Source organism: Erythrolamprus reginae, chromosome Z, assembly GCF_031021105.1.
Source record: "Erythrolamprus reginae isolate rEryReg1 chromosome Z, rEryReg1.hap1, whole genome shotgun sequence".
In the NCBI taxonomy this organism is placed as follows: Eukaryota; Metazoa; Chordata; class Lepidosauria; order Squamata; family Dipsadidae; genus Erythrolamprus; species Erythrolamprus reginae.
Genome location: NC_091963.1, coordinates 45,557,601 through 45,574,477, shown reverse-complemented (window position 1 = coordinate 45,574,477; position 16,877 = coordinate 45,557,601). Strand labels below are relative to the sequence as shown.

The window sequence follows — 16,877 nt, the reverse complement described above, 5'->3', positions numbered from 1 at the left end:
TTTGTGTTTGGTATTCAATAAACCTTCAAGGAAAGTCCCAAAACGGATAGAATAAAGTTATTAGATTTTCTTTCATTCTTTGGAGTCCTTCCGGTTTGCTGATTCAGGAGCCGACTTCACCCACCAATACCATAAACTTCCACTTACAATCCACACTTTCAAAAGCCCTCTTGCCTGTTGGCGCCAAAGATCCGGTCCAGATCTTCTCTTTTTTTCTAAATGATCTTTTTGTCCCAGAGTGAAAGGGTGATTCCCAGACCACCAACTAGATGTTTTTAGATCGTTTTCATATTCCTTCTGATATCTTTCCGATCAGATTTCAATGGCCGCCACTCAATCCTTGGAGCCTCGGTGTAATCCACAACAAAGAATCGATTGGAGCTGCACCGGGCACTTTCTTAAAACTTTCTAACAATGTCAAAAACCAAGTAATCAAAGCCTCTCTCTCTCTCTCTCTCTCTCTCTCTCTCTCTCTCTCTCTCTCTCTCTCTCTCTCTCTCTCTCTCTCTCTCTCTCGTAGTCCAATTTGTAAGAAATTTACTCGTTTCTCTTTACGGCTGTCTTCTTTCAGCTTCCTCTGTCAAGTTGGACTACCACACCTTCAGACCAACCATTGGTCGGTTTCTTTGGGTTCTGGCAGGGGTTTTCCCTTGCTCTCCAGGGATTGCTCTTCCTCTGGGGATGCTAGGGGAGTTCCCCTTTAAATCGCTGTCCCTTCGAGCTGTGATCGCTAGTTCTGCTACCAGAAAAATCCCAAAATACAGAAACAATCCCGAGTGAACAACGGAGGCTGCCCTGTGTCAGGGCAGCATCAAACTGGAAGTCTGTTTATTCATACCTTCACAGTATACAAGCCTTGATGCAACTTATACACTATCCTTCAGATTTCCTTGTTTGACTGGTATACTTGCAATATTCCATGCCATTTATTCTCCTTGGCAAATAGTGTCTATCAACATCACTATGTGGACAAAGGGCATGATTCACTGATATTATTTTCCTGATCCTATTTTTCAGCTGTATATCTGATGCCCTTAAATTGCCCAGGTATTATTCACATTGATATTTCTGCCATTATATTTGAACTTTTAGATCTTTTTCACTTTCATGATGTTTTAATCTTGATTTCAGTATGCTTTGCCACCCTGAAAGAAGCCTGTATATTTGTAGTTATCTTTATCTTTTGATGTTATTTCTGTGGGAGATCTGATTTCTTTAATTTTCATCCCTTACCCTTCCACAGAAAATGTGGCACATTCACCCAGTCTAAACTCCACTGCAATATCTTGACTATATATATGGACAGTGTTGAGTAGCAATTCCATTTCAGATGGTGTTTATCAATTACAGGTAGTCCTCAACTTATGGCACAGTTGAGCCCAAAATTTGTGTTGATATGTGATATATTTCTTAAATGAGTTTTGCTCCAATTTATCATCTTGTCACCGTTGTTAAATGAATTGCTGCAGTTGTTAAATTAGCAACACAGTTGTTAAGTGAACCGGCCTTCCCGTCGCAAAATAAGAGTACATGATCCCAGGACACTGTAATTATCATAAATATGAGCTACTTATCAAATTTTGATCCTGTAACTATGGAGATTCAATTCAATTCAATTCAATTTATTAGATTTGTATGCCGCCCCTCTCCGAAGACTACAAAGCTACAATGATCATAAATATGAAAAACCATCATAAGTCCTCCTTTTTTTAGTGCCACTAAACAAATGGCTGTAAGCTGAGGGTTATCTGTAGTTTCAGATTGTCCATGCAAAGGAGATAGAATAGCCTAGCAGATGAGTTTGATGCTTGATAGCCATGGCCTGACTTGTTCAGTTTTGTTGACAGAGGAATCAATGCAATGACAAACAGTAGTAGTGATAGCTAGTCTCCTTGAAAGATTCCTTTCTTGATGTTAACCTGTCTCAGTCTATCACCATAATGGTACTGATCTTTGCATAAATCTTTTGATGTTTCTACTGTTACTGTTATTTCTAGATACTTGATTATACAGTCATGTGTCAAGGAGTCAAATGCCTTCTTGTAATTAGTTCAAACTACAATCAAGGTTTTCCTTCTTTTGCAATTTTCCAAAATCATCTTGTCAGTCTCACACTGCCTGTTTCAGATCCACCCTGGTCATCCAAGTGTCATCCTTTATAGAGTCCAGCAAGCAGATACCAGGGCAGCCCATTCTCCTTTTTCTGCTGATAACTTCCAGCATGACTGACTTTTAGAGTGAATCAGCTCTCATATGACCAAACAATGTCAGCCTCTGTTTGGTGATCTAAGTTTCCAGTCAGTAGTGAGTTGCTACCAGTGTGGTAGCGGACTGCATACCGATAGCAGCCGCCAGATTGTGCAATTTGCGTGTAACACTCCGGTGGCAGTCCCATGGGCACTGCCATCTTTTTTCTTCAATTTTTCGTACTGTTTGCTTCATGCACAGAAGCAAAATCTTGCGCATGAGAGATTTCAGCAAAAAAAAAATTCTGCACATGAGCAGAAGCAAAAAATTCACCAAAATCTCTTGCGTACGTCCCTCACAAGATTTCAGTTTGTTTTTGGTTCCTGTGCATGCATAGAAAACACTGGGGGTGCGTACACATATGGCAAGTACGCACGCAAGACAACCAAAGCTGCACACGCAGCATACTGGTAGTAGCGGTAGGAGTTGCTTCCCTGCTTCCAGTGATTTTTTGTGTGTGTGTGGTTCAATCTGGGATGTGTAATAGTTACCTCCAACACCACAGTTCAAAGGCACCCATTTTTCTCCTATCTGTCGTTTTCAGAATCAATGTTTCATAGACATAATTAGGAATTGGGGGAAAATATTGTGTTAACTAACCTGTATTTGGTTGTGCAGATGATGTCTTTTATTCTCCCAGATCAGTGTTTCCCAACCTTGGCAACTTGGAGATATTTGGACTTCAACTGGCTGGGGAATTATGGGAGTTGAAGTCCAGATATCTTCAAGTTGCCAAGGTTGGGAAACACTGTCCCAGATGTTATTCATCCCTGACATTGCAGTTCTTCCAAGTGCTATAGGTTTTCTGATCTCAGGTCTGCAGTCACCACTTTCATTTTAGAGCCCAGGAAGATGAATTATTTTACTGTTTTGATAGTCTTATTGTCAATCTACATTCTGGCAACTATGTTCCATAAAAATACAGAGGACCTGAATAGAATCTGAACAGGTCATGACAGAACTAAAGCAAAACTCTTTGAGTAATGGCTGAGAGCTCATGACATCAGAACAAACAATAACACATGTAAGTTGAGAATGCCTCCTAACGAAATTTCAGTGTACATGGGATGATCTCATCATAGCCATCTAACTAAAAGCAGTTAGATTAGCTTTCTTAGATATCAAATTATAACATCAATCCTATGGTGGTTTATTATTGAGATTTTTGATCATGGTTTTACCCTAATTTAATATTTTATCTCATCTATTGTATTGTCCATATACCTTATAGATATGTATTTGTTGATTTAAATTTGGATTTGTGTTTGTACAGATAATGTGTTTGATCAGTGTTCCATATAAGTGACTGCAAGACACACAGCATACAATACATAAGTAAATAAAAGGTAGGGCTTGATCTTTTGTCTGTTTTTGAGCTGATTTATTGATTCATTCAGTTGATTCACCTGAACGCAACTCTGGGCAACTTACATTAAAAGCCAATAAACCCATAAAATACATATTTCTAAATACAATTTAAAAGATGGGAGGTAGCAGTCTGCACAAAGGGGGAAGGTTGAGTTTTCTCTTAATCCATCAACCACCTTCAGCATAATGCACCATTGTTTGGGCCCCAAGCCAACTGGCACAGCCAGGTTTTTAGGCCCTTAAGCAGTGGTTCCCAAACTTTTTCACTCCACCCCTTGGTGCTACAAACTCATCCTCAGTGCCCCTTACTCCCTTCAGGTGGGTGTGGCTTGGTGGTTAGGTGACCAGGTGGATGTGGTCAATTTGTAAAATGTGATGAACCTCTTGTTTAGCAATGAAAATTTTGGGTTCAGTTGTGGTCCTAAGTCTTTCTTTCATTTTTTCTTTCTTCCTTCCTTTCCCCCTTTTTCTTTTTTTCTTCCTTCCTTCCTACCATTTCTTTTTTTTTCTTCCTTCCTTCCTATCATCTTTCTTTTTTTGCCTTCCTTCCTTCCTAACATCCTTTTCTTTTTCTTTCTTTCTTTCTTTCTCATTCTCTTTCTCTCTTCTTTCTCTTTCCTAACAATTTTCTTTCACAGGAGTGCGTGGGCCTGGCCTGCACTCAGCTTACCTTCCTGGCAAGGCTTGGAGACCACCCAGCACTCATCTGCCAGGTCCTACTTTCTGCCTGCCCCGCTAAGGCCCTCGCCAGCCCGGAGCCTAGCAGAGCTCCATAGGTGTGCGCCCTGACGCTTCCCGGCCTGCAAAAAATCCTGGAGCTGAAGCTGGGAAAGTGAGAGGGGTGCTAGCGGTGGCAAACGTGCTCCGGCAGTATCGCAGCCCCTGTCGTGTGCTGTCTGGGAGCGTGGTCTCTGGGATGGCGGGGGCCTTGGCGGGGCAGGCAGAAAATGGACAGCTAGCAGATGGGTCTGCTGGGTGATCTCCAAGCCTTGCCAGGAAGATAAGCCGAGTGCTAACCAGGCTCAAATACTCTTGCCCGCCCCTCACTCTGGCCATCTCCTGGAAAGTTTGTGGGAAACGGTGGTGGGTAGAGATGGGCAGGGTGCAGCAGCTGCCCCAGTGAGTAAGGCTGGGATTGGAGGCGCAGCGATTGTCTCGTTGTCCCATGGGGTGGATGGGCTGGAAGAAGTGCAGTTGAGCAGGACCAGGGCAGCACATCCTATTGTGCCTTCTCTTGCCTCGCTTTCCATTCCAGAGGGCCACGCATCCCTCCCAATCCTCTTATTTATTTGTTGTTTGTTTGGACTTATATGCTGCCTAACTCGCAAAGGACTCACAATGACCGGGGTGTTGGCAAGGCAAGGCATTGGCGAGGTTTCGGCGAAGCAAGTGGCCATGTGGCAAAGGGCAACAAGTTACCGTATATAGGCTGAGGGGAGGGTGGACCGGAAGAGCCAAGTGGCAGGAAAAACAACAAGTGGGCTATTGGGTGGATATGGGAAGTGGTGGCACAGGGACAGGACCAGTTTGGGGGTCTGGCCAGTCAGCTGTTGCTACTGGTATTGCAAACAATCTGCTGCCCCTTTTGCCCCTCTTAGCACCCCCTGCTGGCCCCTTGCTTTATAGCACCTAAGTTATCCTAATGCTCCCCAAGGGGCGATACTACCCACTTTAGGAATCACTGGTCTAAAGGATGGGAGCAGTGGGCAAGATGTTTCAAAGGGCAAGTGCCTGGACCCTGTCTGCTGAAATTCCTTGGCCAGCAGAGCCCACAGCATGCCTCTTCTGCCGGGACAGGTTAGTCCCATTTGGGTGAGATGATTCATCAAATAGCCTGGAACCATGGCATGCAGGGCTTTAAAGATTTTAATTTTGCTCAGAAGGGAAGAGTTTGTTTTCAATGCAATTAGACAGCATCAGCTGCAATACCAGTCAGAAATTTGAAAGATTTTGGTAAGCAGATAATTGGCCTGCAGTTGTCCAACACTGTCCCTTTTGCTGGACATTGCATTATTATTGGACAGGATTTGCAAAATGTTAACCAATGTTAAATTTTACTTCCTTGTGGTACGTTGCTAAATTGCTTGGCAATGAGTGAATGCAGGTCAGTTCAATATCAAAACCCATACAGTTCATCTTCACCAAGATGGTGCTGATGAATTGGCAAATAGTCAATGCTTGATTCTTTTTGCCCTTTTCACCATTATTTCTACTGTTATTGGTCAATCAGAAGTTTACACTGGATTTGGTATTTTTATCCATCTATCAAGTCCTTCCCAAGGATTTGGGACAGGCAGATGTTGTTTGATGGTGCTAGTTATCATCATGGACATAAGCAGAAACACATTAAAACATAAACTACTGTAAGCACATTGACTGATTTCATAAAATATACTGAGCAAGACAGAGTAGCAAAATACCCTACTGCTTATATGATGGAAACTGAACTCATGACAAATATGTAGCATGTAATTTCAAGTGTCACAGATAACTGTAGTTTGCCTATTATTAGTTTAGCCAGTGTGTGGTGCTAATGCCAACCAGTAGCCTCATAAGCCTGAGTTTATAGTTAATAAACTATATACAGTGTTCCCTCAATTTTCGCGGGTTCAAACTTCACGAAAAGTCTATACCACGGTTTTTCAAAAATATTAATTAAAAAATACTTCACGGGTTTTTTCCCTATACCACGGTTTTTCCCGCCCGATGATGTCATATGTCATCGGCAAACTTTTGTCTGCCTTTAATAATTTTTTTTTAATAAACTTTAATAAACAAACATGGTGAGTAATAATCTAAATGGTTGCTAAGGGAATGTGAAATTGCAATTTAGGGGTTTAAAGTGTTAAGGGGGAAGGCTTGTGATACTGTTCATAGCCAAAAATAGTGTATTTACTTCCGCATCTCTACTTCGCGGAAATTCGACTTTCACGGGCAGTCTTGGAACGCATCCCCCGCAAAAATCGAGGGAACACTGTAAACTCTTCAGCTGTGATTCCTTCAGCATATCACGTTTAAGCCAATCATAGCTTAGCATGTTGCATGGCCATGTGATACATGGAGGATTTTATTATTTCAAGAGGAGCTTGAGAAATGTCTAGACTATGTCTTATTCTAAAAAAATGCATGGCCTACTGAGCATGGCAAAGTCTCTTCTTCAGAACAAGTGTCCTAGGTTTGGGTGTTTTAAAACCGTGCAGTGTTTCTCGTTTTTGAAAAGAATCCAATCTCCCGAATCAGGGTTGCCAGCACCACATCCTGCTTTTCTTTCCCAGCGTTTAAGCTCCTGCATCACCGCAGAGCGTTGAGAAAACAATAACCCGCTTCTGCTGTCCGCCCTCCTTCACCAGCTCCGCTGACCTTTATTTCAAGGAGTCACCCGACTACCTCGGTCCCTGCACAGAGAACGACAGATCGGCTGCCTAGGCGTTTGCATAACAAAAGCCCGCCATCCAGCCGACGCCTGGGAATGTCGTCGTCACCCCTCGCCCTCCTTCCCTGTCTCCCCCGCCCGCCCCCCACAGCATATTTGCCTCTCATTTTCCAGCCTCCTCTGCCTGTCATTTCATACATTCATCCAAAAAGGCGGAGGGGGTGGGGTGGGGTGGATGAAGCAATGAAGTATTTGCAAGGAGAGCGATGCCTTGAGAAATCCTTTGTCGTTTACAACCCCGTCTCCGCACTGATGTTCCAAGGCGACCGCATCGCTTTCTGGGAGGAGGGAGGGAGAGGTGCGCGTCGACGTATTCTCTATGGGCCTTTTGGACTAGCGGGCTACTGCTCCCTTGATTTGGGCCGTTGCTATGGGTTACGGGATTACGGCCGGCGACAGCCCCCTCTTTCCCTCCCCCTGACAAACAGCCCCCAGCAAATCTCAGGCACATGGAGGGCGCCTGGAACACACATTCCCCGGGCGGGAGGGGGGAAGCGAGCGAGCGAACTGCTGCTTGCTTGCTTGCTGCTGAGCCAGCGCCCTGCGCGCGCCGGCGATTCCGCGTGCGGCATTTGCAGCTGCGGGGGGAAAATGTCCAGAATGCGGGGTTGAAAATGGGGGAGGCGGGTGGAAGAAAAAAAAAAAGTGGATCAAGGCCTTGAGGTAAGAAACCGTCGAACTACTATCCTCTATACCAGGTCTAAGGTGCAAAACTGGCCCAAGAAACCAGGTTTGGAGAGAGAGGAACGCCGCTAGTGGCTATAGCTGATGGTCAGGCATCCCTGTTTCGCTTCTCCTAAAATGAAGCCAGGTGGCTTAAGGATGGATTTGTTTTTTATTTTTTGCTTCGTGCAGGGAGAGAAATAGCAACCGGGTGGGGACGATCGGGGAGCTGCAGAGAAATCCAAAAATCAAGTCGGTAGCGGGGAACGGAGCTGAATAGAGTATCTTTTGAAAACAAACAAACAAACCCTTCCCGGCGAAACAATTAACCAATGAAAGGGAAAGTTTTTGAGTTTGAAGAAAGAGAGTGAAGGCGCATTTCTAAGCAGTCGGCTCGTCCGAAGCGACTGTGTTTGCAAAGCAGAGAAGGCCAGCAAGTTAAGGGTTACGTTGAAAAGCGGAAAAGTTAAGAGGTGTCACCGGTGTCCACTGATCCTTACCCCCTTGGCCTTTTGCAAATTATAATTTTCTAATTTGTCTGATTTTATGAGGTTAAACTCGATAGCTAACCATTTCTTCCTATTTGATGGATAACTCTAGGTAAAAAAATATTTCCCTAAATTATTTCTAATCGGCATAAAATTATGAGCAAGAGAAAATATTGTATTCGCAGGGGTCCAAACGTTTTCCCAATAATTACAAAAAATTATTTCCACTTTAAATCTTGTAAAATGTGATATACTAAAGAAAAGGTTGTCAAATCCACATTGTAAAAAGGATTTGCTAGAAAGAAGCTGGAACAAAAACTTTTTTAAAATTTAAACAAAGTATCACTGCAAAAACAATTTTAAAAATGGGAAACGTTTATTAGGGAAATATTAAATTAATGCACTGCTGCTTATAACTACTAAGAAAATAAGCTTCATACTCTGCTAGATATTTTTGCCTGCTTTATATAAACATTTACCAGATTTAATTTATAAAATGAGCTGTACGAATAAATGTGAATTTATTTGCAAAGCTTTGTAAATAGCCATTTGTTACAAAAAGTCTTCAGAAATGAAGGTGTGGGAATTACCTAAAATGTATGTACAGTAAATGATAAAATTTGTCTTACCATAATATATTGAAATATGGCTGACAGACTATGAAAAATATGTAAACATAGAAAGCAAATTCCTTTTTCGTGTCTTTATATTGCCTAAAAGGAACAATTTAAATCTGATATGGGGGAAACTAATCCCAAAATGAGACTTGGAAAATTAATAGGATTATTTTAGAAAATTAACTTATTTTATTTGTGCTTGCTTAAAATATGTCATTATTTGTGCTTACTTAAAATGTCATTATTAAGTGTGTGCATATATTTACATATGATACACATATCACACATATATATGTAAATTTTTGTGCATTCGGGTTTTATAATTGGATATAATCTTGCAATTTTCAAAATCAAGACTGCAAAGGCAAAAATAAGTCAATATAGAAAATGTTTTATTTTGGAAATGTAACAAAATAGAAGCATTTTCTAAATATTTTAAGAGTTCATACATTTGCAATTAAGTATTTCACTAATAGACACTTGATAGACATAAAACATTTCAAGGGTCAAGCTGCAATCAGATACACCCCAGAGTAAATAATTTAAATGGGTTTATGTCATGGTAAGCATGTAGCGGTTTGCTGTATGGAAAGCATGCACGTAGTAATACTGAAGCAACATGATTAATATGCACCGTATAGATAAACCAAATGACAAACTGCATCAAATCCCGCAATTCACAGTGGAATTTGAATATAATAGTGGTTTCCAAGCCTTCTATTTACTATACTTAAGCCTGAAATAATTGTTTATCCTCCAGCAGACATCAATTAAATGACATCACATAAGTCTTGACATCATATACCAAAATTAGCTTAATTTATAGCATACACATTGCTTTAAAGTGCTTCACAGTAACAACTCTAGGTTTCTGTAATTTTAGTAAGTGGTAGTACCTTATTCCATTTTATTCAGTCTTTTTTTTCTTTCCTCAGTTAGATGCCTTTTGTCCCTTTTACTGTTACAGTAGCAAACTGGTGATTTTACTTACATGTTCAGACAGTTACCTCACACTCTTTTGTAATTAGGCCTCAACAGTTTTATCCAATAAAATAAAATAATTGCAATATTAATTTACGTTCAACCACAATAGCAAAACGATTGTTGGCTCTGAATATTTACCACTTCTTCCCCCCTTCCAAAATATATTTCACAACCTTCAAAAAGTATTACTTAACATGAATAATAAATACATTTTTGGCTTGGATAACCAATTAATTTTACTGAGGATTTCCAAAATGAATTGAATTTATGAAGTTGTCCAGCTAGATACTTTAAACATATATATCCCTAAAAAATTAAATTATCTTTTGTTATTTCCTGCTGGTTAAAATCTAGTTCATTCACTGTTAAGTCTAGAAAGAGAAAACAAAAATTTGAAAATATAGCAAAATTCTTTTATCATGCAAAGAAGGTTTGCTATATGAAATTGTTTCTTTATCAAAAAGGAAGGCATACTAGATTATTTTAACCTGGTACCCTCAAATGCGATGTACTTCAATTCCAATGGGATTGTGGGTCTGAAACATATTTACATGACCTGTGACAATTGTTAGGCAAGCTTAAACCTACTGACTTCAACTAAGCATACTGACTGAAGCACTTGATAAGCTGTAATTTTGATTATACAGGGTTCAAGTATTTATTGAGATGAAACTAATATTTTAGAATGCTTATTTAAAACTAATTTGGTCATTTATTCCCATATTGCTGAGCACATATGCATACTTACCTGGCAATACATCTTATTGAAAATTGAGGTTTATTTTTTAATTATATATTACCTATGATTTAGAACTGTTAGGTTTGTACAATATGATAGAATTATGTGGCCATTTAAAATGCCAAATGAAAATAGAATTTGTACATTTTGAAGTCAAATATTCCAACATACTTCAAAATCATTCAGAGGTTTTCTCTGCTCTCCCTTATAACGACCCCCAAAGGATTACACCAGGAAATCTAAGATACTGAAGGTGTCTCTGCAGATGTAATTCATAACTATTCAACAACATAAATCAGGTCTTTCCTGCTTGGCCTGCAAAATAACTTGGACTATGATCTCAATAATTCCCAGCCCATATGACCTCTACTGCATATACTGTATATTTTTCAAAACTGTTCTCAAAACAGAAAGCACGTGCTTTGGGAAGTAGGTGGAAAGGTCACATGCAACTTTCAAGTTAGGCCTGTCATTCCAGGAACAGCAAAGTGCAAATAATATTTCAGGGTTCTTCGGGAGCTCTGCTTGCTTTATGTCTGTGTGAATTGCTATCATCACCACTGTGTTCAAGCCCAGAGGATGAACTGCAGAGGGGGGAAAAAAGGGAGGGGGAGGAAATTGGTTTTCACAACACACTCAAAGCCTGAGTAACAGAGGAGAACTTTAATTATCCCCAGTCACAAAAGAGAGACAGGAAATTTGGACTTTTAATTAGTCATTTGGAGTGCAGTTGGATATTTTTTTAGCGAGATAATTTAAACGCGAATAATTCAAGTCTGACTAAATGAAATTCACATAATCAGAATGCAGATAATTGAATTTCTACTGCATTCATTAATTCAATGTGGAGGTGTATGCAAAGACTTCTATGATGAGCTGTCACAGCTCAATAAAATCTCAGTCAATTAATTTTTTCATTATCTTAGCATTGCATCAACAACAAAAATGCTGAAGTGTTTTTATTTTCATATATGCATGTTTAGCAAAATGTAAGGCAGTAACCTCTCAGAATCTGAATCTGCATAATTTTCTTTTTTCTTCTCTTCATGTTCTACAGGAAATCGTCGTTTCAAATTAGCAAAGTCATCGATTGCGTCAGCCACTGTATATTTCGTATTTCCAGATACACAGGCCTCAATGTCTTCAGGACTCAGCTGTGTTTGTACAAATAGATGAAGTCTACTGTCTGAAAGCAAAATTGGATTCTGGAGTACCCTTTAAAAAAAAATACAAAAATTTCATCTGCCTTCCAAGAACATTTATTCAATATTTTTTGCCTTAAAGTTATTTTTAACTTAGTACTCATTGCAGTTTGAATGCAATATAAATGTTAGAATTTTTGAGTAAGTGATACTTACCTTTATTAAAGTATTTGGGATTTTAGGTGAGTAAAATAACATGAAGCTAATAGTTACAAACATCTGTTACATAAGTAATTTTTAAGAATTTTTTTTTCAATTTCCCCATCTGTTGCTACCATGTGAATCGATTACTAGTTTGGCTGGGGGGAAAGAATATGCGCTTTCATGTGTGGAAGAACTAACATGGGAAATGATGCATAATGAGTAATTCTACATATTCTGTATTAAACTATTATTTATTCTGTAATAAAACTATTGCCTTAAAATAAGGACATTATAGAATTTACAGAAATTAGATGCCTATGTAAAACAGAAATATTTCTTTTGTGTGCATCTGTGCATGTATAAATACTTTCAAAAAGACTGATACAACGTTCAGATGACTGGAGAAAATAATCTTTTAATTTAGTTAATTTAAAAAAATGTTTTTTGACTCCACCATTTAATCTTAAAATGAGAATGCTCAATTCATCAAATATTTTAAACAATTTAATACAATATTAAATATATCCAGCTATATTTTTATTAACAACAGAATGGTCTTGCTTCCACCACACTATGTCATAAAATCTATTTTTTTCCAATCTAGTTTTATTCAACATTAAAATATATTTCTATTATTTATTAATCCAACAAATAAAAACCAAAAATAGTATTATTTCTATATTAAAATTGTGGACGTTTAAATCTCTTGGATTTTTACTTAATACTTTGTTGATATCAGTTAATTACTTTTATCAATTCAATGTTCTCTTAATCACAATTCTGAAATCTAACTTAGGATAGTCAAAGTGAACAATTTCAGGACTCCAGTTTTTAATGGGCTATTCAAGATAACAGTCTACCAGAGAATTCATTATTTTAATATGAATAACCAATCCTGTACTCTGCCTTCTGTAAAGAAAAATAATCTCAAAATATCTCATAATCCTATTTTAGAGAAAGCACATGTGGGTTAATTATATTAAACATAGCTGTGAAAGAATCAATATGGACATTATTCCACCTTCCTAACCTCATGTCTTATAGATATTATGATATTAGAGCCTATTTGTCATCAAAATAATGAAACCTAAAAAAAAGTAGTCTAAAATATTTCAAGATTTCAGATTAGGGAAGTCTGGTGTAGTGAAGAATATTTTAATAATGACTCATCAGTTCAATAGAATAGAAAAATAGCATTTGAACTATTTACTGCAGGTAAATATGTAAAACAATGGCTGCGGCTTATTCTTGAATGGAAGGAAGACAAATCATTTCAAAATTGGGATGATAGAGAAGAGTGAAATAAAATGAGGTTTAGACCTCAATTATGTGTGCTAGATAAGAAATATGAAGGCATCTCTTGACTTAGCCATCTTTGTGTGTGTGTGTGTACAGCATATATAGTGTATGTGTCTGCATATATGAGTGTGTGTGTGTGTGCATATATGTGTGCATACACACACATATATATGGAAGTTTACAGAGATTTAATCTCTTAACAGCTAGGCAGGAGAATAATGAAATTAGTGCTAAAATTTTAAATTATTCTATTAAGTATGTGCAATGTCATGATGCACATATAAAAGAAGTGGTACATGTATCATGATGCCTGTTTCATCATTTGTCCCTACAATGGCCATCCATACTCATTTGTTTCCTGAATTTAGTCCCTACTTACCTAGAAAGTCCTTTGGATTTTTCTTCAGTCTATCCAAGCCCTCTTAACTCTAACCCACTTTACAAAGTTGTTATGAAAATAAAATTGGAGGAGAGGGAATCATGCATGCTAACTTGATACTTTGGGCAAATAAAGTGAAATATAAAAGAAATAATACCAATTCTTGAAACTCTTCCTCCATTAAAATCAAAACTAGCCTATTAACTTCCTTCCTCCAAGTTTTTAATTTAGTCTTTAAAATAAGGACATCTTGGATAATACAGAATTTATCAGTATGTAAGTAGCACTCTTATCTGAAGCACCTCAACCTCCAGTTGTGGACAATGTGGCATCTTGATGTAAAAAAAACCAGGTTCTCATACCTTTGGATCTCAATTTCTTTCTGCTGTGAAAATATACTCTGCATATATATGTCCGGAACACTACTGAACATTATCAAGTGATCAATTTGTCGTGCAGCAGCTCCAGTACAATACATGAAAGCATGCAATGAGGATCTGTATGCAGAGAATGCTTTGCCCAAGCCACAATCAAAGAATTCCTTCAAGGTTTCATACAGATATAATTCATACATGCAGACAAAAATGCTCTGATATATTATTTAAATGCATGCACATTAACATAAACATTATGCAGAAGGCTCAGATATTTGTCAAGTCTAGTGGATACTACTAATTGCCGTGGTCATTAAAGATGCCGCATATGCCATACCCCTCAGACCACGTTGGGAGTAAAGAGGGGACAAAAATATTACTGATAATCTTACTTGGTATTATTTTGTCTTAATCATAGAACTGTTCAATTATTCTAAAATATGTAATGCTTATATCATTTTTATCAAGTATAAATTGCCATTTTCAGCTCTAATGCACATATCAATTTAAGATATTGGATATCGTTCATAAAGAAAGGCACAATACTGTATAGTTTAAAAAAAAACAACTTAGTGGGAAAACTTACTATCTTCTGGAATTCTGGACCTCAATTGAATTGTGACCAAATATGAATGGAGAACAGTAACATCCATAGCTTTAAACAAATGGTACATAACCTCACCTTTACTTTTAGTAATAATTGTAATTCTCATATGACAAATAGAAGAAAATCACGATATCTTTAAAATGTACGTTAAATGAAAATGAATCAAATCAAAACTATTTTTAAATGTCTTATTTGTTCCCAGGTAGCATACTCTCTACCTCAGCAACCTATTGAAAGGTTAAGTGTGACCTTGATCTGAAAAATGTACACAACTTTTCTTTAAATTCCATTTCAAGCTGAATTGTGTCACATAAGAAATCCCAAACAAAGCATTAATCATTGCATCCCTGATAAGATTTTTCTCATCCCTTAGAAAAATCCTTATCAAATTCCTAACAGAACATCATAACCAGACAATATTGTTTAAGTATGCATATACGGATGGAGATAAAGAGGGGAGAAAAATATTACTGATAAATCAGTTTGGTATTATTTTATCTTAAATCATACCTACAATTTAATTCTCAATAGATATTTTCAGTGGTGGCTTTAGTAGTGTGATTGTGTCACCAAACTCAAAACTAAGTAACTGTTGATACGATTACACCAGTTATTTCTTTGTTACTGTTTGAAATGCATTTTAGTTTCTTTGTAAAATAATGGGTAATCTTTAAAATTGATCTTTGATGGTTTGAGGCATTGCACCGCAAAAATAATGAACACTAATGTCAATGATATTGGACAGAAATTCATTTTAACTTTATTTCATGTCCAGTGCAATTTTGTTAAGCCTTGAACTGCCAAAGCACTGTTATTAACTTGCTGGTAACCTAACATATGGGAACAGCAAACAAAAGTGATAAGGGTACAGGTTGATCTAAGCATATCAAGGCTACCATTAGCCCTCCCCTGCCCCTACAATTCAATTTCCACTTTTATTTTTCACTGGATTCATTACTTTACAATCATTCTTTTTTCTGCTTAATAGTGCCATCTGGAGGCTTAAAAAAATGATCAGTTCAAAGATAATAAATTAAAAACAGGTAGGGTATCTTAGAAATGCAAACATACCAAGTGTGAACAGACATACAGTGGAACCCCGACATAAGAGCTGCTCTACTTAAGAGCAACTCGAGATAAGAGCTGGGAGGGGAGAGATATTTTTGTTCTACTTACAAGCCCAAATTCGAGATACAAGCGCCAAGGAGCTGTCTCCTGAAGCCAAACGCTAACTTCCGCGTTCGGCTTCAGGAGACAGCTGCGAAGCGGCGCGCATGTTTTAAAAGGTTGCAGCCGGCCTGGGGGGCTCGGGGGGGTGCTTGCAGCTTTCTTTCTTGCTCTTTTTCTTTCTCTCTTTTACCTTCCCTTCCTCTATTTCTTCTTTTCTTTCTCCTTCCCACCTTCTTCCCTCCCTCCCTCCCTTCACTCATTCCTCTCTTACTCTCCCCTTTCATAAGTTTCCTTGCTTCCTTCCTCTGTTCCTGTCCCTTCCCTCTTTCCTTCCTTCCTTCCCACCCTCCGTCCATTCATTCACCCATTCCTCTCTTGATCGCTTAAAGCCGGTCCCTGGTGCAAAAAGGGTTGGGGACCTCTGTCCTACAGGATTGGGTGGCAGAGAAGTTGAACATATGTAAATTTAAAAGTTTAAGAAAGTTTACAAGTTAAGTGAAAGAAACTTCATTATTCATTTATATGTACATGTACATTTCTTCATTAAAAACATGTCTTTCTGCATAATTTAGACTAACTTTGTGAGTTTTTTGAGGGCTGGAACCAATTAAAATTATTTACATTAATTCCTATGGGGAAAAGTCGTTCGAGATAAGAGCTGCTCGACTTAAGAGCCCAGGTCCGGAACGAATTAAACTCGTATCTCGAGGTACCACTGTATATTGAAAGGCCTCTAATGCCTATCAGTCCTTTGAGGTAACCAGGTCAGGAAAAGAGCAGGGCAGGAATTTCAGAAATGCATTTTTATTGCAAAAAAAGTAGAATAACAGAATCTTACTGCAATACTGTTTCTGTCCCATCTTTAAATCAATGGGATTGTTTTGAGGCTCTTTTTTCTTGTTTCCCTCTAGCTCAAAATCTTTTCCTTAAATTTCCCCTTAACAACTTGTTCCTTTCTTCCGTATCCGCAAAGTTGGTTTTATATTCCCATATATTTTCCTACTATTTTCTTAGGAGTAACAGTATTTCATATTTTCCCTCTGCATCCATGACACAGATTTGGATTGAAAAGAGAGGCAGTGAAGGAGTTTAAATCATCAGCTATTGATCAGTTATTATGCCTTTTATCCAGTCCTGCCTAATACACTTGGCTTCTAGTTTAC

General features: G+C 38.2%; 1 protein-coding gene across 1 annotated transcript in view; it reads right to left on the bottom strand.

Annotated features, from left to right (window-relative positions):
- Positions 1-9,191: 9,191 nt before the first annotated feature.
- Positions 9,192-16,877, bottom strand: part of SNX10 (sorting nexin 10) — a 49,208-nt gene continuing 41,522 nt past the window's right edge. Inside the window, exons 7-8 of the mRNA XM_070767129.1 lie at positions 11,542-11,754; positions 9,192-11,123 (exon numbers count right to left, since the gene is read on the bottom strand). Of these exons, the coding sequence (XP_070623230.1) occupies positions 11,042-11,123; positions 11,542-11,754 (295 nt within the window). The 3' untranslated portion in view covers positions 9,192-11,041. The remainder of the gene's footprint in view (positions 11,124-11,541; positions 11,755-16,877) is intronic.